The sequence below is a fragment of the Ischnura elegans genome, chromosome 9 (assembly GCF_921293095.1).
Source record: "Ischnura elegans chromosome 9, ioIscEleg1.1, whole genome shotgun sequence".
NCBI lineage: Eukaryota > Metazoa > Arthropoda > Insecta > Odonata > Coenagrionidae > Ischnura > Ischnura elegans.
Genome location: NC_060254.1, coordinates 33163500 through 33188892, shown reverse-complemented (window position 1 = coordinate 33188892; position 25393 = coordinate 33163500). Strand labels below are relative to the sequence as shown.

The 25393-nt window shown below is 40.2% G+C and overlaps 1 protein-coding gene across 1 annotated transcript in view; it reads right to left on the bottom strand.

Moving 5' to 3' along the window:
* Nucleotides 1-23871, bottom strand: part of LOC124164915 (palmitoleoyl-protein carboxylesterase NOTUM) — a 108128-nt gene extending 84257 nt beyond the window's left edge. Inside the window, exon 1 of the mRNA XM_046542145.1 lies at nucleotides 23328-23871. Coding sequence (XP_046398101.1) covers nucleotides 23328-23342 — 15 coding nt within the window. The 5' untranslated portion in view covers nucleotides 23343-23871. The remainder of the gene's footprint in view (nucleotides 1-23327) is intronic.
* Nucleotides 23872-25393: the final 1522 nt, after the last annotated feature.

Genomic DNA, 25393 nt, shown 5'->3' with positions numbered 1-25393 from the left:
TCTCGGAGATTGAGATAGTATGAAGGCGCAAATGAAGTCGCAGAATAGGTCGAAATGGCTCCGTCTACCTGCCGTCCTGACGGTCGGTTAAGCGGTGACGGAATCTACCCCGAATTCCGGCCTTCCTGGCGACTGGCCTTCTTCGTGATGTCCGCGTCACCGTGATGAATGCGACCACATTTTTTGCACCTACAAAGATTTGAGTGATGCGTCTTCATTGGATTCCTCATTCTCTTATGCACGCACGGAAATTTCAGCAATACTAAATATATAGCACGTCAGCTATGTCAAATAGAATGATTGTGCGAAAAACTCTCAATCTAAAAGAATAAATACAACAAGATCTTCGTTTACTGTTCCGTAGGCAGACGATGACTTTTGGAGGAATTTTTCCTCACGAAATATTTTTTACTTTGTAAACACTGCACAAAAAAATTATTTTTTGATAAAACGCCTGCGATTTTAAAGAAATTTTACATCATTATTATTGATAGAGACATCGATTTATCACAGAAAAATCGGGTGATACATCAATCACAATGGCCGAAAGAACTGCAGAAAAATTTATCCAGATACTGTTCTTCTACCAATCATGACGAGAAAAAATTGAGCAAAATGCATGCATTGCACATGTACATAAAGTTTTTCATTTGATAAAAAGCAAAATGTTCTGAAATTTGAGAAACGTGATGTGTTGAAAAGGGTTTTGTTTGTATTCTCTAGAAATTTGAGTATGGATGCATAAGTTTTGAATCCTAAAATAGTTGCTAATAAGTCGCGAAAGGAGCCGGACAGCCAATAGTGATACGATTTCTTGAAGATTTCATATTGATTTGAAAAGAAGAAATGAAATTAATTTTATGGCTGCCCTTGGAAATCATGAAGAAAACACTCGTTGAACATCGTTGTGAGCTCCTGGAGAGTAGTGAAAAAAGAATGTTATTAAGGCGGCGGGAAGTGAAGAGAAAACCGAGTATAAGAAGAACGAGAGAAGAGAAAAATAAGACCAACACTATATCGCTACCTGAGTTCCGTCATCGATGTTTTCTTAAGCCAATAAACAAGGATAAGGTGGGAAGGTCATATGAGATGAGACCCTTCCCAGGGATGGTGTCCAGTCAAATTGTAATATTTTACGAGTTCGAGTAGAATTCGATGCCTCCATGGCCTCAATTCGAGTGCCTAATGACCTAAACCCTGTCGCTATTCCATTCAAAGAAACGTGGGCAAAATCCACCCCCAAGCCACCGCAGTAAGGAGAGGGAGGTCTAAGTCCATGACAATAGGGCATGAGCTAACCGACTAAAACCACCGGTGCCAGGCAGTCTCGGAGGGATTCCAGCCGCCCGCCATAAAGGGCCGCGTCAACCAAAGCCGACAAAAGCACAGCTGTACTAGCCCAACTAGTTATTGATGGCCCAGACTCAAATCCAGTTTCACCGCCAAGTGCCCATTTTGGGGCGGTTGACTCTTGCTCGTACCTCATGGAACAGACCAAGAATACTGATCGCCGGATTTTTGTAGTTTAAATCTTGATTAACACCGAGATTCTGCGAAGAGTAGGCCTTAATTTCTCTCTACGAAAGTGAATTGAGAAGAGGAAAATCTCGTATCTTCGCCACATTCTGTGAGGGGAAAAGTACGAAGTACTCAGTTTGATCTTGGAAGGGAGAGTTGAAGGTAAGTGCCAAAGAGGAGAAGAAAATGTTCACGGCCCCAAACCATCGAAGATTGGACAGCAATTAGACATGCCAGGGACCTATTTCAACGGGAAATAGAGCGATATGCCTGAGTAGCAAACGCACTGAATAGTGTACGGCATCAAGAAGGAGAAGAAGAAATACTAACAGGGTGGCTTCCTATTATTTTTTATGCTTAAATTGAAACATTATTACTCCTGATGTACGTATTTAACGCTTATAGATTTTTAAATGACAATACAAATAATTTTTTTTCATATATAAATGACCTATAGTCCAAGAATTATTCTATCATTAATTAAATGAGGTTAAGATAAGAGGAATAAAAAATCTAAATGACAATATCTATTTCTCGCGATGATAAAATTTGAAAATTTTCAAACGCGCGAAAACGCGACGGCTAAGGTTGAATGCTGGGAAAAGCCCCTGTGACCTCATTCTGGTTCCGGCTTCCGCCGTGAGAGGCCACCTTGTGCGAGGCTATGAGCGCCTCTACGATGCAGGCAGCTAGCAGGTAGCAGAGTATCCAGCTAGCAGGTAGCGCTTGGCTTAAATAAGGATTATTAATACCCTATCAAACGAAGGAAACTTCTCGACCATAGACAAATTTTAATAGATGATTCCCTGAGCTTTGTGCCTCATGCATGCATTGGTAATCTCAGACGATGTAAAACTCCTGACAATTCGTATAGCATCTACGTCCCTGTGACGTCACGAGGAGTGGCATCGCATGGGCGCCAATCTGGTCTTTTGCAAATGAGGTTAAAATTGGCCATTAATATTCGTCTACTCTACTCAAAATATACGTCGTCACTAATGGTGGGTAACGAATCGCAATCTATGCCTTTCGTTTCCTATGATGACGGAAACTACCCTATTCTGCAAGTTTCCAACCCTAGTTACCCCTAAATAAAAGATCATCTCATATCAGGACTTATCACTTCCGCTCAACAGATCGTATTTCGACTTTTTTTCTAATTACTTCTACAATAGGGAAAAAATACGTTTAGTAAAAATACATAGTAAAATTACGTAGAGTATAAATACCTGACAGAATTTAAATTAGATGCATGAGTCTCAAAATACATGTTCTTTTGTCACAATAATGTTGAATATATTTTTTCGATCGCTATCTTTTCCGTACATGAAGTATATACAGAGATAGCTATGCAGGAACGCAGGCAGTTTATAAAGGTGAAGAACTTTCTAAAACTATATCTCTTCCGGAGCAACAGTTTGTCATTGAAAACTATAATTATTAATCATAGTATTGTAAATCCTATTTTTAGTGCTGCATATTTTTGGTATAGAATTTTATTTCAAATAAGTTTCAAGTGACCTAAATAGAAAATTTTTCGATAAATTTTTATGAACCAACTTGTCTTTTTCTGTCTGCGGTCATGTAAAAGTGTCGCCCAGTTATGACTTTGCAACATCAAAGGTATTCGGATGTGAAAGAGGTATTTCTCAAACAAATTTACGAAAATTTGGAAGCACTTCTTTGTTTTGAATAGCGCTGCGGCGGGGTAATCTCCTGGTGCAATTAGGTATGAAGGTTACATCGCGATCGGCCCTCATTGATCCTGCCGCAAATCTGAATATTTCATTCCGAGTTGCGGTACCGCTAGCCAACTTCCCAAGTATCGCATCACTTCTTCATAATTATTATTCACGTCATGATGTCTTTCATCACGCGTGGATGAATCTGGATGCCGTCCAATAGATGATTTTCCCGATTCCGAACGAGATATTTGGATGGGAAACGTCGCCTGGGATGAGGACCTCCAGGGAGGACGAACGTGGCCCCCGTGTTTCTCTCGTGAATTCCAAAACTAGGGAGTGAATCTGCAATTAGGTCCGCACAAGTCACAACGATTTATTCATTAAAATTCCTCCAGAAAAAATATTTACCAAATTTTATGAAATAAATAATCAATATAGGTATCCGAGATGGATTCAACAAAATGTCAATATCAATTTAGCTCATAAATTTTTATATTGCTTTAAAATCAATTTATCACCTTGAAATTTTCAATATATGTACAGCAGGCCCTTGTTAAAATTAATATGTAGGTATCTCAAATTAGAATGTTTTGATCGGTATCTTCTTAAATGTAATATTTTGGGCAGATGCAAATACTGCCCGCGTATCATACTATAATACAGCATAAAATATACTATGGATTTAAAATACACATCTGCTTTAAAAATCACAAGTTGATTGTATAATTTTTAATAATAAATTATTCCGACACTAAAAAGGCAAATTACGTCTCCAATAGGGAGATATGTATCCTGAAATTATTATGATTAAGCAAGGATGCACATACATTGGACCAATTGATGTTATTTTATGGTACATAGTTTATATGTACCAAAATGTTTATATTTCACTATATTTCTCATTTCCTACGATTTTTTGTCATAATACGAATCACATGGTATCTCATTATGTAACTTCACTGAGCCATCAGGACTTGGTCAATTCCCACTGATCTGAGTGAATAAATAAATTAACGATCCATTGGAAAACCGTGGCTATGTCTATCTGTATGTAGTCAGCTATATAAGTAGCATATGCTTAGTATATGCATTTTTATGGGGGAAGTTTTTATATTAATTAATTCGGTATTCAGAAGATGTAGAATTATTTTTTTTCCATAATTCTGAAATGCCATCTGAACTTTGTAACCGTACCAAAATTCAAAGCAGGAGCACCTGCAAAAGTGGACGAAAAATCGACTTTAAGATTTGAATCCACAGAACGACAAACAGACAGATACATAAGGCAGTGAAGTTGAAATTAAAGTGTTTAATAACATTAATCATTACTTTATACGAACACGTACGTAGAAGGTGGAGAATCTCAATCTCACACCACCACGACCTTCGGATATTCGCGTGCAAAACGATCATCCAATGGACCCAGGTCGACTAACAAACAACAGACCACCACATAAGTACAATACAATTCCAATGCTACTTATAATCGCTCCGCCTTTCCTTCGCCGCGGCACCAAACACGGAGCCCAACGCAGTCAAATTGTCCCTTCTCTCCTTGCAGCACTCCCCCTCATGACTCGGCGTGCTTGACCTGGGTCACGCAGAAGGCGGGGTTCCCCTCCCCTCTCAAGGCACACACACAGTCTCCCCGCCCACCCACGGCAGTAGTAGAACTTCGAGTACGCATTGTTTGTGTGCGTTGGGCAAACACCGTGCCGATAAAAACAACACACGTGAGCGTCGCGCGCGCGCACCAGCCACGGAGCTGGAGAGGAAAAATGGAAGACGGATTGGAGGGGCATTTTGTTGGCCCCAACCGTGTTTACTGTTTTGAGGGGTGCGAAAAAATATTACGCATTTAAAATTACCCTGGTCTTCTACGATCTTGAGTTTATAAGGCCGTTTTACTCGGCGAAACGTCACCATGAGAACAGAATCGACGCGGCTAATCCTAAAACCATGGAGAGAACTGCAATCTAGCTTTGCGAAAGCCTCAAGCCATGGGCGAACCCAGCGAGGGGCAGGAGGGGCCAGCTCCCCCCCCCCCCCTCCCTAGAAGCAAAAATCGCAAGTGTCTTTAAGGAAAATAATATTTTTTCAAGCAGATAATTTTAAAAACTAATAAAGAGCTGTTACAGTTTCCTTAAAATGTTAATTTCATTCACCTTTTCCATGCTTAAATCATACCTACATCTTGAACAACCATGGCTTGCCCCCCCTATATTTGACCCTGGGAACACCCTTGTGTCGAGCAGAAATTCTTTAAGACCTATTGTTAAGGCCGTTTTACACGGGGCGCGTACTCGCAGTATGTGACGCGTGTACGAAGGCGCAATCGCAAAAATTGCGTCGTGTAAGGCGGTGAATTTCAAGGACGCATGCGAGAATGAATAAACGTGAAATGGTAAAATAGCCCCTGTTTTAATTACGATCCTACATTCGCGCAATGGCACGCCATAATGAGAAATTAACGAGTTCTAGCCTGAGCAATGGCTTTCCCCATGAAACGGCCTTTACAGGGTCTCCAGTCAGCCACTATATGTTCTGTGTCACGATGTGCATTTTAATAATTTTACCAAAGTCGTCACTCCTGACACAAACGAAACAGAGATACGAACTACACGGGGAAATGGTTCATTTTGGATGAAAACAGGGGTGAAAAACGCTTTGTGCAATCTAGTGTAGTGACATAAACTTGTCGTAGCTTATTTGTTTTTATTTGCGTAGGATATTTGAATTAGTCCTTGTTTTGATATAGGGGTGCAACATTAATTGTTAGTTAGTGTGGGTTTTGTGTGTTGTGTGTGCGAGTGAGTGAATATACTGATTTCCCTTGATCCCGGTTCCTACGACGTGTGATTATCGAGTATCTGCTTTTAGTGATAAGAAGAATGAAAATTCTCACCCTTTGTATTTTTAGCTGATACCACGTGGTCTTCCAGTGAATCGAACTGCTTTTTTTAGCTGCTCAGTGATCCTTTTATTCCTCAAATAAATACAATAAAACTGTTACAAAAGTAATTTGTTACTCTATCGCAAAAACTATGAACAAATGGATCGCCGCGAAGTGGACATTTTTGGAAATCGATGGGAAACCGAGCGAAGCGGCAGCATTATTCAAGCTTCTACGGAACGGAGTGGGCCTCTAGTGGGCGAGAGTTCGGATCAGAAGAAATTTGAGCATATCCGATTATCAGCTCCTGCGCAGGATACCAACATTGAAATGCCAAAATCTGAGATCACTTGATGATACGACGATAATGCTTGGTTAACTTTTATTTATTTCGATTTTAAATCATACTTCCACACAATTAAATGCTCACAAAAAAGAGAAGTAACACGATTTTTATAAAATCCATTTCTAATTATTCTTATCTGGTAAATTATTCATTTCTCAAACAATACTAAATTAGTGATTTCAACGTTGACCACCGTTTTTCACAGCTAGCGCAGCACTATATTCCATCCTTTTTTCGTTATCTTCTAAAATAATCTACATTTATAGATAGCGCATTTCGATAGTAAACTAATAGGGTAGAAACCCTACAAAATAGAATATGGAATAGGAAAAATATAGGTTAGAATTCCACAGTGGTGTAACTGTGGGGGGGATGAGGGGATAGATCCCCCCCCCCAAAAAAAGTCTCAGACAATTAAAAAAAATATTTTAAACTACTGTCGAGTTTTGACATATAATAACTGCATCTGCTTAAAGTTAAATTTTAAGCGCCAAAATGATATAAAATGTATTTCCAGGCATGACGTTTTTTTATTTTTCCCGGAACCCCTGTTGCCTGGAGGGGGGGAGGTTGTCGCCAGTCCAGACCATCCCATTCCCCAGTTACGCCACTGGAATTCCAAGGAAAAAAGCGAACGGGTGGTGATAAGGTGGTGCAAAATCAAGATGCGACCTAAAATAAAAAGACTAACCAAGATATTCCACATTCGTCATTGAGGGCTATTTCCGTAGATAAAATCGGTTAAAACACATTTTAACAAAATTTATTTTAACCGATTCTACGTAAATGACTATGATGAAATTCTACATAAATTACCATATTTTCGTAAATTTTATTCGCGATCTCCATTTGTTCCACAAAATATTGCCTCTGTGGAATGACGCCTCGGTAACTTAACTGGCTAAAGCACTCGACCAAAAATCGGAGGACTTGGATTCGAATCCCGGTCAAGGTGAATGATTTTTTTCTCTGTGGAATTTTCGCATCATTTGTGCATTTCGGGTGACTCCCGTAAAAGTTATCACCTTGGCTAGCCCCGGTATACTTAAAATTGTAAAACATAGACTTTTAAAACTATTTAAACGGAATTAGATGTCCTTTATCCTGTACACATCCACTATCTCAACAAAATATTTTTCTAAATGTCACAATAGACGCTATATTCGACGATTTCTTGAGCTAGAATGATAATGAAAACGAATTCACACAGATTCTGTTCCGTGATCAATAATCGATAATGAAAGCAACACGAGCAGTCATGGAAAAGTAGTGGAGATTGCCTTTAAAACTATGTTTAATTCCAATCATTCGTGGCTACTAAAATATGTTCTATATAAAAGAAACCACAATAAAAGCAACACGATGCATCCCGGAGTGTATTTAAACCCTGAATCCAGTGACTTGGGGCTTTCGTTTTTTTCCCATTACCCCGGCTTAATGACATACAATCCTAAAATACATATAAATTTAAAAGACCCAAACACTTTCATAATTACTCAGTGCGGTGAGCTACCTGTCCTAAAAGCGGTGCGTGTACACGAAGACGGCGGATGTAATTTTCTTGCGGTTAAGGGAGACGTCAATCAAAAAAAATATATATCTGGGAACCCCTGCGGTAGGAAAGCGTCCCGCCACTTGACAGGCAACGGCAGACCCGAAAGACTAGGGCGGCTTCGGAGTCCTTTGAACTAGGCACCATGCCGCGTCCGCACAGAATGAAGATCTTTGTGGAAGCGGAGGAGAGCAACCGCTCCGGTTGCCACAGATTCCCGGCGGGTCATTCCTGCAGACGGCAATCATCGACCACCATCACGGCAATTGCCAACCAACCTAGATCTACCTCTTCCGACCGCTATCCACGCACAAAAAGCATCGGCCTGCTCGACAGGAAGGCTTTAAAATGCACATCAGAGTACATGGTACATGTATTTATGTATTATATATTTACCAACCCAAAATAGTGGTACATACATGTGATGGGGTAGGATGCCAAGGGGTGCAAGAGATATTTTGCTCTCAACAGAGTTTGTTACAGAAATTGATAGAAGAAATATACAAAAACTTGGTAGCCAAGGGATACGAGTGAGTCTCTATTCTTTGCTGACATCGAGTGGTAAATCAAATGCATAACTAAATGATATCTAGCTGATATCGTTCGTTTTATTTTCCTAATTTCTGTATATTATATATTAAAGCATAAAATTATACAATAATAACATGTAATTAATAATGATAAGAGTAATGAATAGTAATATTCTCTAAGCAAAGTTTAAATACACTTAAGACGGACAGGTCAAATTATGTCATGCACATCACTATTTTATCTATAAAGTTAATGCATTTTCTTTTGTACAACGCAGCGCTAAAGCCTGAATCACACAATCATTTTTCCGTCCCTCAGAATGATAGCTCAAGCGATAGGTTTTCAGGGACCAAAAGAGTGATCGCTCGACCCATCATTTTCTTAATCACACAGTCATTCCCATTGTCCCTTTTTCCATCGCTTATTCCGTCACTTTCCGTATTTACATTTGTCGTTCAATTAAAATCCAAGCGTGGCGTCACAATCGCTGTTAGCAGCCTTGCATTCTGATTGGCTGAAGGACGGTCCAAACCACGAACATTACTAAATAAAAATCAATTGAATTTGGCGTGACATGGTGGAACGATGAGATATTCATAGTGAAGCAAAAACCCTAGTATCGTTCCACAAACTTTTATTTGCTGTCAACTTGTTTCGACGGCTATAGCGTCATAGGCGGATCCAGGGGGGGGACACGGGGGCACGTGACCCCCCCAGACCCTTAAAAACATGCAAGATTTTTAATACGGTCCCATTATCATTGCGTTCGTTTTGTATTACGAAGTATCCTTGTGCCCCCCCCCCCCCCCCCAAAGCAAAATCCTGAAGACGACCTTGCTCCTGCCCCTCCCCCCAGAAAGAAATCCTGGATCCGCACCTGTATAGCGTCATTATCAAGACAAACGGGTTTGTCTTGAATATGACGCTATAGCCGTCGAAACTAGTACACAGCAAATAGAAGTTTTTGGAACAGTACTAAGTTTTTTGCTTCACCATGAATTACAAAATAGGATCCTCAAGTCGTCCTCTAAATGTATTGTCACCCACCGCGCATTCAAATGGGTTTACAGAAGTCGCCACTCGCGTCGCTGACGGACAAAGTGATCCAAGTTTCACGGCGAAATAAGGTATAATTAGGGGTGTCAACAGAAATTTATATTCATGATGATAATATTTTTCAAACTCATAACTCTTCAATGCAATTGTGCCGACTTACAAAAAATATTGGGGGGGCCCAAACCGGGGACCTAGCCCCGGTAAATTTTATATGTAGTGAATTTTAAGTTTTTAAGCATTTTAGAAGAGTCATATGATCAACATTAGAACCCTAATCACTCGAATCTCGATATCTTGACACTCAGGGGAAAATCGACAGGCCTTACACATTTTTTCCTCTCATCTGTAACGAATTTTTGGGGGGGCTCGGGCCCCCTCAGGCCCCATGGAGTCGGCGCCACTGCTTCAATGTTAATCCTCGCAAGTTCAAACATCGCACCGTGAAATATTAGAAAAAAAAGTGGATCGCATTGCACTCATCTCCGCGCCGCGGACAATTTTGAAAGCCGATAAAAATGTGACTGAAGTCGCAGAGGAAATCAGCCTTCTATGCGATGGAATTGGGCCTCCTCTATGTAATCCCCGGGGTGCCAGCGATGGTTTCAGCGGCGGAAAAAGGGACCTGCCGAGTGATAGAAAAAGGGATGGTATTTCCATACCAGCCACCGCGGAAAATAATCGCGTGAAACGTACATTTTTTTTCCTCCATCTTTTTAGCGATCGCTGGAGCAGTCCCTCGGAAGGCATGTAAAAAATTATCGTGTGATTCAGGCTTAAGCGATTTGTTTTGGTTTAAAATTCGCAGGCGGCCGCATCGGTGCACGAGCGCTACGATCGTATGTAGGTAGGTTCCGGTTAGCTAGTACGCCCCAAGGATGTATTTGGGAAAGTAAACGATATGGAAATAGTTATTTAATTAATTATGATATTTATTTTATTAATTAGTTGGTTATGGAAATGGTTAGTACATGTATTAGACTTCGGCAATGAATTGAAGGAGATAACTCAAGGTCAAATTTATTTTCTCTTAATCTCGAACCCAGACGAATGCTAGACTCCCCGTGTAAGACAACTTCAAAATAAAAAACGAACACGGGCATATATTTCATGAAACCTCACTCAAACCCCTGAGGGAAATAGATCTACTTCTCTTCTTAATTTTAGATTCATCCACGGAAAAACCTCGGTGAAAAGTCTCATTAGCTCGGATGATTAATAGTCAAAGCGGCCATCTTGCCATCAAAGTGGGGCCAAATCAAATAAGAGGCGCAAGACGTATTCATCATGACAGTCACCTTTTCCTTCCCTTTCATCACCCGAATGTCGCCCGTTTAATCGGTCGCTTTATTTTCAGTTTCTCCATTCCCAACGGCGGAGCAAGAAGGCGCGGCTACGAATTCATTTCTCTCTATCTCTCCCTCTCTCTCACTCAATTGGGAAGACCGTGACACGTGATATTTATTGCACCTTCCGTTCCCCTAAATCTATTTGTGGGAGCAATTTATCATGAAATATTCCCGAATTCAATTTCTTAACCGGCTCAAAAAGGCTGAGAGGCTAGGGGGTAGTAGTAGGGCGGCCGTGAGATGGCCGAAGAGAAGGAAGAATGGTCGGGAGCTGAATGAGGACTTCCCCCGGCTACCGTGTACACGCTAATAACTGGAGCTTTACAACCTGTGAACAATGTCTTCGACCGTACTCGTACCTTCGTGTCAAGAGGATAAAAGAGAACTTGAAACATAAGCTTGAGATCGTTCATTTGCGAGCTTGCTTCTCTGAACGATTATTACGAAAAAAGATCCTCGAGTCGTCCTCTAAATGTGTAGTCGCCCAACGCGCATTAAAATGGATTTATGAATAAAATTCACTAACTCTTGCTTTACTTTGCTTCATTTGCGCCTGAAGATGCTGATAATTCATTGAAACCCGGGTCGTGCTCTGATAATAAAAAAATAAGTGGTATAAGTAATTGTGTATATCCAGGAAAACTTATTACACTATTACTTATACCGCTGCTTTTTCACATAACGCAACCCGGGTTTCGATGAATTATCATCATCTTCAGGCGTAAATTATTATCTATTTATCTTTATTGTTACCTAGCTACCTAACGAAGGAAAAGATGAATTTTAAAACGGACGCCAGAATAGGAGAAAAGGATGGGTAAAGAAATTCATTTATCAGAGTACTGTCCTGACTTTCAATAATTTTTAAAATGTCCAACTGCTCTCGAGAGTCCAATTCACGGCGGTCATTGCAAATGTCGCCACTCGCGTCGCTGACGGACAAAGTGATCTGAGCAAGGAGGTTGTAAATATCTGGAGACGCTGTTTCCGAGTTTTTAGCGTGGTCAAAGTTCCGCCATCTTGGTTTGACAATTTTTTGACTTAAGTCTCCGACTGATATTTTGAGTTGGCTAATTTTTGTTCTGAAAATAAACTTCATTAAGATAAAAATGCTACCATAATCATTAGTATTATATTATTAGTAGTATATTAGTATTTCGCCTTTGATTGTCATCGCATTTTTCCCATCATTCGCGATACATTTATTAATGTACATAAAAACTCTAAATGTGCCTGTTAGCCACTTTACTAGTGGTGATATCCTTGAAAATATACTTTATTACTGTAATTGTTAGATTTTTGCAGGCTATAATATAATTAAATACCAGTATAAGTGCAGGTAAATGACTAGTTTACTCTCATAAAGTTTTATTTTCACCTGAGCCGGTTGTAGAGCGTATCCATGGTTATTGATAATAATTTTTCCCTGGGAGAAGATGCCCGAGTCATAACTTCGCGAAGCTTATACCGATGAAGTGAGAAAAAAAGGTTTACATTGTGCGTACCATAGGTTATTTTGATGTATTAACGAGTTATGACCAAAATTTCACCAAATAGCAAGCATTGACCCTTATGGGATTGTCAATGTTTTGGTCAAAGTGGGCGTGGCTTGTTCTACCCAAGCACCCCCATTCCGGCCACACTTCGCTCCACGCTCGAAACCAGTGGTGGACCCCTTCAGATATTTACAACCTCCTTGGATCAGAGTCTCATGGGGAAATATGGTATAGTTAGCGGATTTAACAGAAATGTATATGCATGATGATACGATCTATCATATTCATAAAATCTCAATACCATTTCTCGCAATTACAAACATTGCACTGCAAAATATTGGAATGAAGTGGATCGCATTGCACTCATCACCGCGCCGTGTACATTTTTGGAAACCGATTGAAATGCGGACGAAGTGGAAACAGAAATCGAACTTCGATAGGATGGAATTGAGCCCCCTATGTGCAGTGCCCTTGCTTTTCTGATTCGATAACATGTAGGAATTCGAATGATTCCACTCGATTGAAGCTAATTAGGCTGGAAGCCGCTGGAGACTCGGAGACTGCGCGCTAGGCTTAGATTGCTTGGACAATGGAGTGTGGATATCTTTAAGAGTGACTCGGAGTACATAATATTAGAACCCCACATTATATTTCCAGGTTCGACAGAAGCGATAAATTAAGATAGATGTTTTTCCTAACGGATGAATATGGGAATTCGTTTTTTCTCCGAAACATAAAAGACTTTAATAAATGCTAGTCGTAATCTCCTTTCCTTTTTTTATGTGTGATCGGCTGGTGTCCTAACGCCCCCTACCACACGCCTTTTAGGCGGCTTGCGGGGTATTATGTAGATGTAGATCGAAGTCCTCTTTAACACAGAGGGATCGGGTATCCCAGAGAACCGCGGAATTAGGACCATCATGTACACCAAGAAGAAAATAGATTTCCTATTTCGCTCTTAGATCTCTCTCATTATATTTTCATACGTATCTCAATCAAGGATAAATATCTGATTTCGAGCATATTTGACCGTATGATGAGACAAACGAAGTTAATTCCGGTTGAAGCTCCAATTTCTGCCCTCTTGATTTTCTCACGTTCTCTTCCGTCATTAAGATAGAGGCTTTCTAAAAAAAATCACGAATCATTAAATTTCTCATTTAATATTCAACCTTTACTAGCGAAAACCAGCTAAATAATCGGCAAATTTTTTAACTCGTGTGATTTATCCTCATCTAATGAATCCTTGAAGATTAAAATAGAAATAGACATCAATTACAAAACAATTCCTTTAAATACAGTAAACATTATTCTCCAACTATCACAATATGTCTTTGCTACATTTTATTTACTTTGACATTCCACCATAGTTATTGGATTCCAAACATGAAAATTCTGCGTGGTATTATAATGTCAACCTGCATCGTGCAAGTCTATAAACGAAACGAGGAAAAGACGCTGGTTGAATGCAGTATCTAGTCAAGGTTCAAAATAGGAATTATAAGGAAATGAAACACGTAGGCAAACAAAGAGTTTGGTTCGCCGTAGATTGTAAAGTAATCTCACCACTTATCTGATTGTTTCACAAGCGTGAAATTTCAATATCGTGGAGAGATATGCCAATGATTTCCTGACGAATGAGTTAACTGATATGTATCAATACTTCCAGCAAAACGATAAACATCTTAAGCAACAGATTAAAATCGGATACATCAAAATGTCAAGGTTAAAGCATGGACAAGCTCACATAAATTACTACTAAATGTTTAGGAAGACAAGGATACTCATACAAAGTTAAGTCACCAATGTGTTTAAGGAGAAAATTGCTAGGAATACGAAAAAGTTTTCATGGCTTTAATCCACAAATTTTAAGTGCACGAGCTTCACTAGTCTGTACCCTTTAAAATGACCATATACCGTGGAAAACCTCGTGTACGAATCGAATAAAATAGAGGAAAATTACTATACGTTTCATATTATCCAGCGTTTGAGGGTAGAGCGATAAAATTCTTTTGTTCGGTCACCTTGTTTAATTATGATGGGCGCGATAATTCGCTGAATTTTCTGCCGGATTCTTCAGGAAAAAATAACTTTTCTCCGGGTCCATATTAACGTATTCATTCCTTAGCGATAGCAAGAGACTTGATGGCGATAATTAAATGATTTGATTTCGCATTAACAGCGGGACCTGCTCATTGCAAAACTATGCTGCGGACGGAGTGTTGCACTTGAAGTACCCTCCTCAAGGCACTCCAGCGGGGATCGGGCAGCCTCTGAAAAAACTATTCCACCCTACAGTGGCGTAGCCAGGAATTTTGTTCGGAGGGGGTCCAAAAGGGAAAATGTTTGAAAAACTACGTACTAAGTAATAAGTTTTTAACTAATTTTAACGCTTTTCATAATCGAAAAAACTTCATTTTTTTTTAATGTTTCATAAATTCATGATTTTTCAATATTTTGTTTTCTATTATGAAGGAAATAAATTGTGTTTTTATATTTCGGGGGGGTCCGGACCCTCCGGACCCCCCCCTGGCTACGCCACTGCCACCCTATCTACCTATCCCTACTATCTTCCTATGTACCTGTTACTGAAACCTTATTATTATTTTATTATAATCCTGTATATATTCGTGGATACAGATCTAAATCATAACATATCAATGATATTCCTCGTGAGGACAAAAACTCTGTTTCAGATATTAATAATAAATGGATTGCTCTTCATCCATGCTTGGGGTATTTTTTTAACCGATTAAAAGCTCTTTGTTTGGCAATAGAAACCAAACTTTTACGGGGCACACAGGGGTCATCATCAACATCAGTCTACAATCCTAAGGTTGGTTTGACGCAGCTCTCCATTCCTCTCTCCTATCAGCTTGGCTTTTCATAGCGACGTTATCCTTCTCTTTTACCTCCTTTATCACCGGAGTATCCTATATAAAGTCTTTTGCGTACACCACAGTGAATCCGTGCAGGTCAAAACAATAAAATGCCTCCAGCCATGAGCCGCCAGTGGATAGCGGCTCGCTGCTCAGTAGGAAATCTCTGCTTTCCATCGGACATACGGCAGTCGGCCGCAGAGGGAAAGGCTGACTACGACGCAAGAAGTAATTGCCGCAGCGAACCACGGAAGGCATGAGAGAAAAGAAGGTTAGGGAGTCGGACCCTCTCCTTTCGAAGCCGCCACTTTCAAGACTGGCAATGGTGTTATTGTCAGTCCTTCAAGACCAATAGCAGTACACCCGCACCTCCACTTCCCCTCCTCCCCTCACTCCCCGCCCCCAACCCATTCTCACCCCTACAAGGCCCAAGTTCTCTGCGAAGAGCAAACATTCATTTGCCAGCCCCTGCTTGTTTCCATTACGCGAATGCCCAGCAGTGTGATCTAATGGGGCACGCAAAACTAACGAAGGCATTAAACCGTTCACACCTTTCGCATTAGCCCTAGACCAATAAACTTGGCTCAGAGTCACGTGGTAACTAACCCTCCGTCGTTTTGACGACGCTATTTTTTTAACCTTACACTGAGGTTATTTTTGTGCTTAAAACCAATTAACTTAAAGTCTTTTAATGTATAATTTAATTACTTTATGCGTCTTTCATTGAAAATATTTTTTAATAATTCTTTTTAATTTTATTCATCACAAATGTTTGATGTAAAGTGCTCGTGAAAAATATTTAAAATGACATTACATACGTATTTTTTATTGTAAAATCCATTTTCCAAAATTTTGGAATTTTAATTAGATGCGACGTAAAAATTATGAAGGTTTAGTAATCCAGGGTTAGGATCATGAATATTATAAAAGAGAATCCTCAAGTCGGCCAATTAAATGTGTTGTCACCCACCGCGCATTTAAATGGGTTTACAAACGCTATTGTTGACATTGGGGATGGAATTTTCACGCGGAGAGAAATATTTTTGGGGATTCAGGCGGGATTCATTAGCAGGAGGCATACAATTCTCAGACATTTCGGGCGTTTTGAAACGCTTGACACCCTCCTCCTAATTTTGGTTAGAGCTTAAGTGATTATAATGCTCTACCGAATCAAGATAAGCACCTTAATAGGTGTAACCACTCGGTGTGTATTCAAGTGAACCTGATTCCGTAGCATTTGTGAATTTGCGCGTCATTCCACAAAATCCTGTATGTAATCTACGAGGGATGTTTTTTAACCTCCGATTGCACAGAAAAATCATGATACAAGTGACAGGCGGGTACTGCGTGCAGAGGGAAACTGTGCGCCATCCATACCACACGCTCAGTCTTATAATCATGCACTAAATAAATCACAGAAATGCAAAAAATGAAGAAAAGATATTAAATGATCACGGGGGAACGGAACTTTTTGATAGTTTAATTGTTACTTTTATGAACACTTATCAACCCAAGAGATAGTTAATCTTGAGTTTGGGTCTCCAAATAAAATATTTTTTTCGGTATAAGTTACGAAAAATGCATTTTTATCCTATGAAATGCGAGGTTTGACAAAATTATGAGGCTTAAAAATTCAGACAATGAAGTTAATTCAAAACTTGAGCTTATGACTGTCTAAATCCTACTTGAGATCTCTAAAACCCCACATCTCATAAGAAAAATATATTTTGCGAAACTTAAAACATAAAATATTCATTTTATTTAACGACCCAAACTTAAAGAGCTTCAAAACTTTGGGAAAAAGTGGTCATGAAGAGAGAAATTACCTTAGGTATTAAAATGCTTCGCTCAAATTTCGAGCCTTATATTCTCCTTTTCAATTCCTCAGTTAATTCTTTACGACCATTGCATGGGTGTAAGAATATTTTTCACTAAGTTTCTGGGTGACATTCACGGTAGTACCTTAAGTACTCAATGGAAAGAAAACAAAACAAATTTAAAAGAATGCATCACACTCTTATAACTGCTCGTATTTTGACTTTTTTCGTGACGAATTACTTGTTTAAAACTTATATTATTTCCTTGAGGTTTTTAGGGTAAATAGTTTGAAGTTACACCCATCTGGAACAATCTCAAGTATAAAATAATTACATCAGCGGAAATACAAGGATAAAATTTCTCATTTGAGATACAGGTCATTGTTTACAAGTCTTTTTCATTGTCTTTTTTTACTACACCTTTCATGTACGCATCACGATAGACGCGAGCGTTGCGGAGGCCCATAGGCGGAACAGATCGCCCCCGTCTAACCCTGTGTGATGTACGGTTTAATTAAGAAGGGGAAATAAAGAATTTACAACAGTTCGACAGGATAAGGCATAATTCTTCGCGTTAAAAAGACCGGTGGAGCGCCAGTGATGCGCCCTCTTAAGGCATAAAGAGGCAGGCGATGTTTCCCCCCGGTCGGAGGGGGTGAGGGCAGCGAAAGAGACGAATTACCGCGTGGGTCGAGAATAAACGAAAACACGAGCTGGCGGAAATAAAAGCGCGCGCGCGAGAGGGAAGAAGGGGGAGATTGGGCTGGCACGCGCGCCTTGAAATGCTCTCCCTAACGAGGGGAGGTCCACTCGCCAAACGACGGGGGAGGAGACAGAGAGAGAGAAGCGAAGGGAACGACTCGGGAACCGTCAAAATATTGCATTCACAACACACAGTCCCAAGTATATCACTCGTACCAAGTGTACCACTCGTTTCCAGCTATGCCACAGAGAAGGGCGTTACACCACGTCTAGCAATAATTCATGGAGAAGTTTCGATCGGGGAGGCTGAGAACGTGTTTATGGAGAAGGCGTAACCCGTATCCTCCAATATAACAATTACTTATATTAAGTGTTGGTAAGTAATCGAGAACAGGTAATCGGATTACCTGCAAAGATTGCATTTGCAGTAATGTTTACTTGTAGCGAGTGCTTATTCAAGAAATGTAATTTTTATTTGTAATTTACTCCATATGGTGAAAGTGGAATCGTTATTTTAGATGTAATCGTAACTTGCTCGTAATCGACGACTAGTTGCCGATGTCACTGATTTACCTAGGAAGACAGATAACTTTGAGCCCCAAAGTACTGTAATTTGCTCGTGTAGTCTCAGCCACTCTTATGTTGAAGCCTAATTATTATGGGTAGAAAATATGAAACACCATGAGTTTTGAACCAGTTATAACTGTGTTTATCGCAAGAGAAATTTCATTAAGCAATTTTCATGACTCAATCATTCCACATTATTACCGCAATATTTCAAAGTTGCCATGTGGTACTTGACTGGACAATCTTACAACAAGTAATTGTAATTTTAGCTGTAATTTAACTGATTGCTTTTTCAGAGTCTTTTCCAAGTGGTATTTAGTCTATGCCCATCATCTCAATGAATTTCTCGCCTTCTTTTTCAATTTCAATAGCCTTTCGGATGATACGAAATAATAAACTAATGCTTAAATGCTTTTAAGAATTTAAATGAAATAATGCTTTTCTTTGGCTAGGACTTTTGATTTATCAATCATAATCTGATGCCCGGCATTAGTAAACGCATGTTCTGCCACAGATGATTGTTTATATAGTTTAATTTTTGAGAGCCCTGCGGCGTTCGTTCAGTCGACGGAGATTTCGAGTTCCGTCTGTCGGCACTTTTACCTGATCTGAAGAAGTGGCCACCATTGGCCACGACACGTCATATTTTTTAAAAACTCTGACGTAGCTAACCGGATAACCATGGAGAGAACTACATCTTAAAGAAGTTTCGATCAAGGTATTCGAGATTGAAGTATGGTATTCTTAGGAGGAGACCGACGGCTGAGTACATTTGCGCCATGAGGGAAGGGTAAGGAAGGAAGATGGAGAGAAACCTGGCGTCGGCATTAGCCTACGAAAACGAAAGGCGACGAGGGGACCACGGCTTACCGTCCCATCCGACGGACGGAGTGTTGCGCTTGAAATGTACTCCACACAACACTCAAGCAGGGATCGGGCAGTCTCTGAAAATTCTCTGCCTCCGTCGGGATTTGAAACCGAGCCCACGGGGTGGGAAGCCAGCACTCTAGCCACCATACCAACCCGATCCCCTTCGAGATTGATAACGTGCTTACGGAGAAGGCGTAACCTGTATCCTCCAATGTCCAAATCCAAAATCACTTATATTATAATAGAGGATTCTTCAATCAGCCTCCAGATGTGTTCTCCACCATCGCGCGTTAAAATGGGTTTATGGCAGTTGCCAATCGGGTCGCTTACGGGTAGAGCGATCCGAATTTCTCGGAGAAATAAGCAACAAATGTTGGATCCCACAACGCTTTCTCTATTGATCGTCTTAGAAATGAAATTTCATCGAAAAATATTATAAATTTGACGAGGCAGATCCCCTAAGTAACATGTAAATAATGAGTATGTACCGCATTGATATTCTGATGAAATCTCGTGAAATCACAATGCATAGATGCAATTGAACACCATAATTTTCATGAATAATGAGCACTGCCCCGCTTACACAAGTCAACAAAAACGTTCAAAAGGGTTTTTCCAAATATATAACCGTAAATTCATAATTCATCAAAAGCATAGCTTTCCAATGTTATTCCTCGCGAGTGGAAGAATTCCGTTGCAAATATTAAAAATAAATGGATCACCCTGCATTTATCACCGCGCTGCGGACATTTTTGAAAATCGATTAAAACGCGCCCTATTTAGCAAATAAATCAATCTTTTATTGGGCGGACAAAAGAAAAATAGTTTCCTTTAAAGTGCAGTGACCACGAAAGAACTCTAGAAAATTCTCCAGACCTCTAGAGTTGTTGAAAACACCACTGTTCAACTTAATTTCAACATTGTGAGCTCCACTTTTTAATTATTTTAAATACAATTTAGACCAGAAATCAAAAAATAGATACATGGCCAAAAAGCTGATATCCGAATAATAGGTCGTCATAGATATTTATGCAATAATTTTGAGTCCCCAATGAATGAAAGGCCTAAAAATTCACATTTTGTTTATATATACTCATAATCTTGATGCCCATAAATTAAAAAAAAATACTAGTAAATAGATTCCGAATATATATCACTAAATCCATATAAATTAATAGTTTTGTATATGTCATCAGCTTTAAAACGCACTTAACAATAAAATACAATGTTATAAAGCGTCGTAATTATGAAAAACAGTAAAAATATTAATTATTTTGCAGAGCTGAACTATCTACTCACTATGGTAGAAATAGCAAACCCTCGTCATCGTTGACAGCAGAACAGTATTCTGCATTGTCGGGTCAGTATTGTTATCAGTACCGCCTCGAATATACGTCATCCTATTCAATAGTTAATCGTGCTCCATTGCCGTCAATTCGAACAGCATACGTAATGGTCGTGAGACAGCGGTCAGGATTACAATATATTAAGTCAATTTTATATATTTCATCCTCAAAACACGATACTATCTCAGTTTACCCCGACATCTCAAGAAAATTTCGACATTCGAGATTTATCATTGCAAGTAGAGACAGAGTAGATACGGGAGGAAAAATCGTTGTGAAATAACTTTGCAGATAGTGAAATGTCACATAGACATTTATAATTTAGGACAAAAAATCAAGAATGTCACCAATTAAGTTAATGACTAGATACTTTATTGCATCATTAACCAAAAAACAACAACAGGAATGAAAACAAAAGGACGAACAAAAACCCGGATTGTGGAAAGGACGCAGAATCAGAAATAATCGGCACTTTTGTCATCGAGAAAATAATATTTCTATCCAATCAATAATAACATATTGACGTCGCAAATTATGGTCGCAGAAATTTACCCTGAGCTTAATATCAACTATTCGAAAGGAGTGAATATTACATCGCAACGACAACCCGTTTTAACAATCTCGCTAATATCTTGCTAAACAAAAAGCAAAAACTACTTCCTGTAGAGTACCTAGCCATGGAACTCTTCCCGAACGGAAACACCAAAATCAATAAAGAATTCAACGGCAAGACAATATAAAATCCTCGTAATATTACAACATTTTGAATCCTGAAAAACACCTAAAAAACAACACTCTACCCTGTCCTGCACTGACAATCCGATAAAAAATCCGTGCAACTTTTTTTTGACGCAGAAAAACGTGAAAAAATCATACATAAAATCAACGCTTCAACGACAACCCGATGAAATATCCTCGAAATATGTTATGGCTTTGATGTGGCAGAGCCCCAACGAAACATGAAAACAATTAATATTTCCTGCGCTGACAACATGATGCTATATTCTCGTAACATCGCAATGCATAAACATAATCCAATTTTCGATAATAATGAGCACTGCCCCGCTTACAAAAGTCAAAAAAAAACTTCCGAAAATAATTTTGATTTCACATCCAAAAAAACGTGAATATAATGAAGATTTCCTAGCACCGACCAATCCATACAACGTGATCGAAATATATTTTTTTCCTATTTCTGTTGCGTATACTACCGTGTTTACGAAACAAAACGCAATAACTCATGAAAATAATCGAAATTCACGCAATGACAGTCTGATCTCGACAACCTCACTAAGTACTTACATAAAAACTTATTACAGCTACAATCCGCTACGACAAATAATTAAAAATTGATCAAAAAGGATGTTTGTCGACACTGCTTCTCACGGACAACCTGATCCAAACTCTCCGTGGTACTATAATGTTTTGACGCAACCAAAATATAAAAAATACATAGTGAAAATCATCAACACTGTAACTATAAATACTTCTCGGGGCCGATGACGATGGAAATGAATTTTATCGAAATGTCGGCAGCGATGGATATTGAAGAGATTACCCGAATGATATCCCGAGAAGAATTTAATGCCACCATTCGCCGTGAAAAAGTGAAGTCCTACTTAATCAACACTGTACCTCATCACCAATCAAATAAAGCACCCTCACTGTATTCGACCGTTTTGACGCAACGAGCGCGGCTCGTACCCACTGGAAGACAAACGTCCACTGGCGCTGGAGGCTCCGCAATTATCCATCCCTCCCAAAGGGACTGCATAGAGGAGGTCCAATTCCATCCCATAGAAAGCTGATTTCTGTTGCCACTTCGGTCCTATTTAATCGGTTTTCAAAAATGTCCGCGGCGCGGTGATGAGTGCAATGAGATTCACTTAATTCCCAATATTTTGCGGTATAATGTTCGTAATTGCGAGGATGATCATTGAATAGTAATTAATTTGATGGATCACATCATCATGTTTGTCTTTCAGAGGCGACGAGCCGTGCTCGTTGCGTCAAAACGGTCAAATACAGAGGGATGGTTTTAATTGATTGGTGATGAGGTACAGTGCCGATTATGAAGAACCTCACTTTGGTGGCATAAAATTCCTCTCGGGATTTCATCCGGGTAATCTCCTCAATCTCCATCGATGCCGACGTTTCGATGAAATCCTTTTCCTTACCCATCATCGTCCCTGATGACGATGGAGAAGGATTTCATCGAAACGGTCAAATACTCTTGGGATATTTTAACTTCCTCAGTCCCGAGACCATGAATATTTAAAAAAAGGTTCCTCAAATCGGCCTCTAAATTTATTGTCACTCACCACGCATTTAAATGGGTTCACAAAAGTCCCCACTCGCGTTGCTGAAGGACACATTGATCCGAGTTTCACGGAGAAATCTGGCATAATTAGGGATTTCACCAAAATTTATTTACATGGTGATGTGAACTATCAAATTCATAATAGCTAAATACTATTCCTCGCAATTACAAACATTGCCCCGCAAAATGTTGGAAAAAACAAGTGGATCGCATTGGACTCATCATCGCGTCGCGAAATTTTTGGAAACCGATTGAAATGCAAACGAAGTGGCAAAAGAAATCAAATTTTAATGGGATGGAATTGGGCCTCCTCTATGCAGCCCCGAGACACACCTGCATATTTCTGGATAGTTAGATGTTATAGTCTCCGATCCCCAAAATTTGACACCGCGATCACACTCACCAAAGGCTGCGGCATGTTCTCCCTCCCTTCCCGAGGCTCTCCGGGCGCGCGGGAATGGGGAAGAGATAGCGAAGATCCCGATGGAGGTCTGCCGCGGCGGCAGCGGCGAAGACACCGAGCGGGGTTGAAGAAAAAGAGGGCTTCCTGCGGCGAAGACGATTGGGGGAAAAGACCTCCTCCTCGTGGCGGTGGTGGTGCAAGAAGCGGTCGCGGCGGCCTGCCTTGGCGGTGCCGGCGTAACCCGAAGAGTAGAGAGAAGGGCGTCGCAGAGGAGCGGTGGGATAAGTCTCGGCAGCGAACTCACCGTCGGAGTAAAGGGAAGGCGGCCTCCTCACAGTCGGCACTCTTTTTCCTCCCCACTCTATCCTACCTTCTTTTTTTTTCTCCTCTTCTCCACAACTCCTCCTCCCGCAAACTCTCTTCGGAGGAGGAGGAGGAGAGACCAGGTAAGGGATTCCTCTGGGGGATGAGTGAGGTAGGAGTAGGGGTGGCAGCAGCAGCAACAGCAGAGAAGACGGAAGAAGGAACACAAGCACAATAGAGGGCTGCGATCACTGGACTGGCAGCCGAAGGAAGGTGGCCACGCGAGAATGGGGGGAGGGGTGGAGAGGGAGGAGGTTGGGGTCGTGGAGGGGGTGGGGAGGGGAGGGGAAGGGTTCGCAGGGGTGGGGGAAGGTAGGGGGAGACTGGGGAAGGGGGAGTTTGGGAGGAGTAAGGGGTTGAGGGACGAAAAGTGAAGGGAGGGAAGTGTGGGATGGGGTTTAAAAGGCCCGTTCACATTGTTGAACGTAATGACGTAACTTAACCGACGTAAGGTACGGTTCAGCCCTGGCAGCAATGTCCTTACGTTCTTAATCGGCTTCACTCAGATTCATCAATGAAATTTTTTCATTGAGACTTAAATGTAAGGTAGGATTTCAAATTTGACGACTGGCGTCATACTTGAACGCCCTGCTAATTTAATTTCAGTTGTCCGGCGCTCCTCACCTCCGTAATTCTTCTCGCTCGCTCGTAATAATGTTTACCCTGTCATTGGCCCCTCTATCCACTCGTAGGAGTATTTATGACCTTTCTTTCATTCACAATGCCTGAAAGTATTGACCCTCAGAAATTCTCCCATTCTTTTCACTCCACATTCCCACCAATGACCACCTACTACACCAACCTAAATTTCGTCTTTCTCTCTCCTAGAGATCACTTTGTTTCAGACATCCTACCTTTTTCAACACCATTTGTTTTACCAACCAATCGCTGGATCTATCAATATCCTTCCGACCATTCTATCTTGTCCTCAATCTTTGTATTCTGCTTTTCGTAGTTTTTTTATAGTTTATATTTTTTAAAGCTACAGATTATACGTTTAACATTCAATGTAAAGACCATATCGCCTGTTTTTTAATAATAAAATATTTAAATAAAAAAATATTTGCGCTAAATATTGGGTAGTTCTCCAGTTACATCCATAAAAAAGCGACCCACAAAAAATACTAATTGTTTTCATATACTAAGATATCACCAACAGCGTGCCTTAACGGACATAACGTACGGTTAGGCCATGGCAGCAATGTCTCCTTACGTTGTTGATCGAGTAATGGCTTCTCTCGGATTGATCAATGGAATTTTTTCAATGCGACTATCGTGAAAGGTAGGGTTTCAAATCTGACGGAAGGTGTCATACTTGCGCTAAATATCCGGTAGTCCTCCATAAAAAAGTGACCCAGAAAATACTAACTCTTTCCATATACTGCGATTTCATTCTCATGCTCCTTAGATCATCCTAATCTGCCAATGTAGATAGGTAAATCTGCTCGGTGTAGCCATAGTTGAGCCAAGATTGAAGGAAAGAAACAAATGCGTCAATTTCTCTTCTCGTTAAACGTAACTGATGAAGAATTAAGTTCAGCTCTCGCAGTAATGTCTTCAGTCATTAATTCCACTCCATTACAATTCACCAATGGGATCTGTTTCGTTAAGATCGTCATGAAAGGAACGGTATTAAATTTTGACGACTGGGATCGACCTATCCAGTAGCCCATCATCTAAATCCACGAAGAGCTACCCTGAAT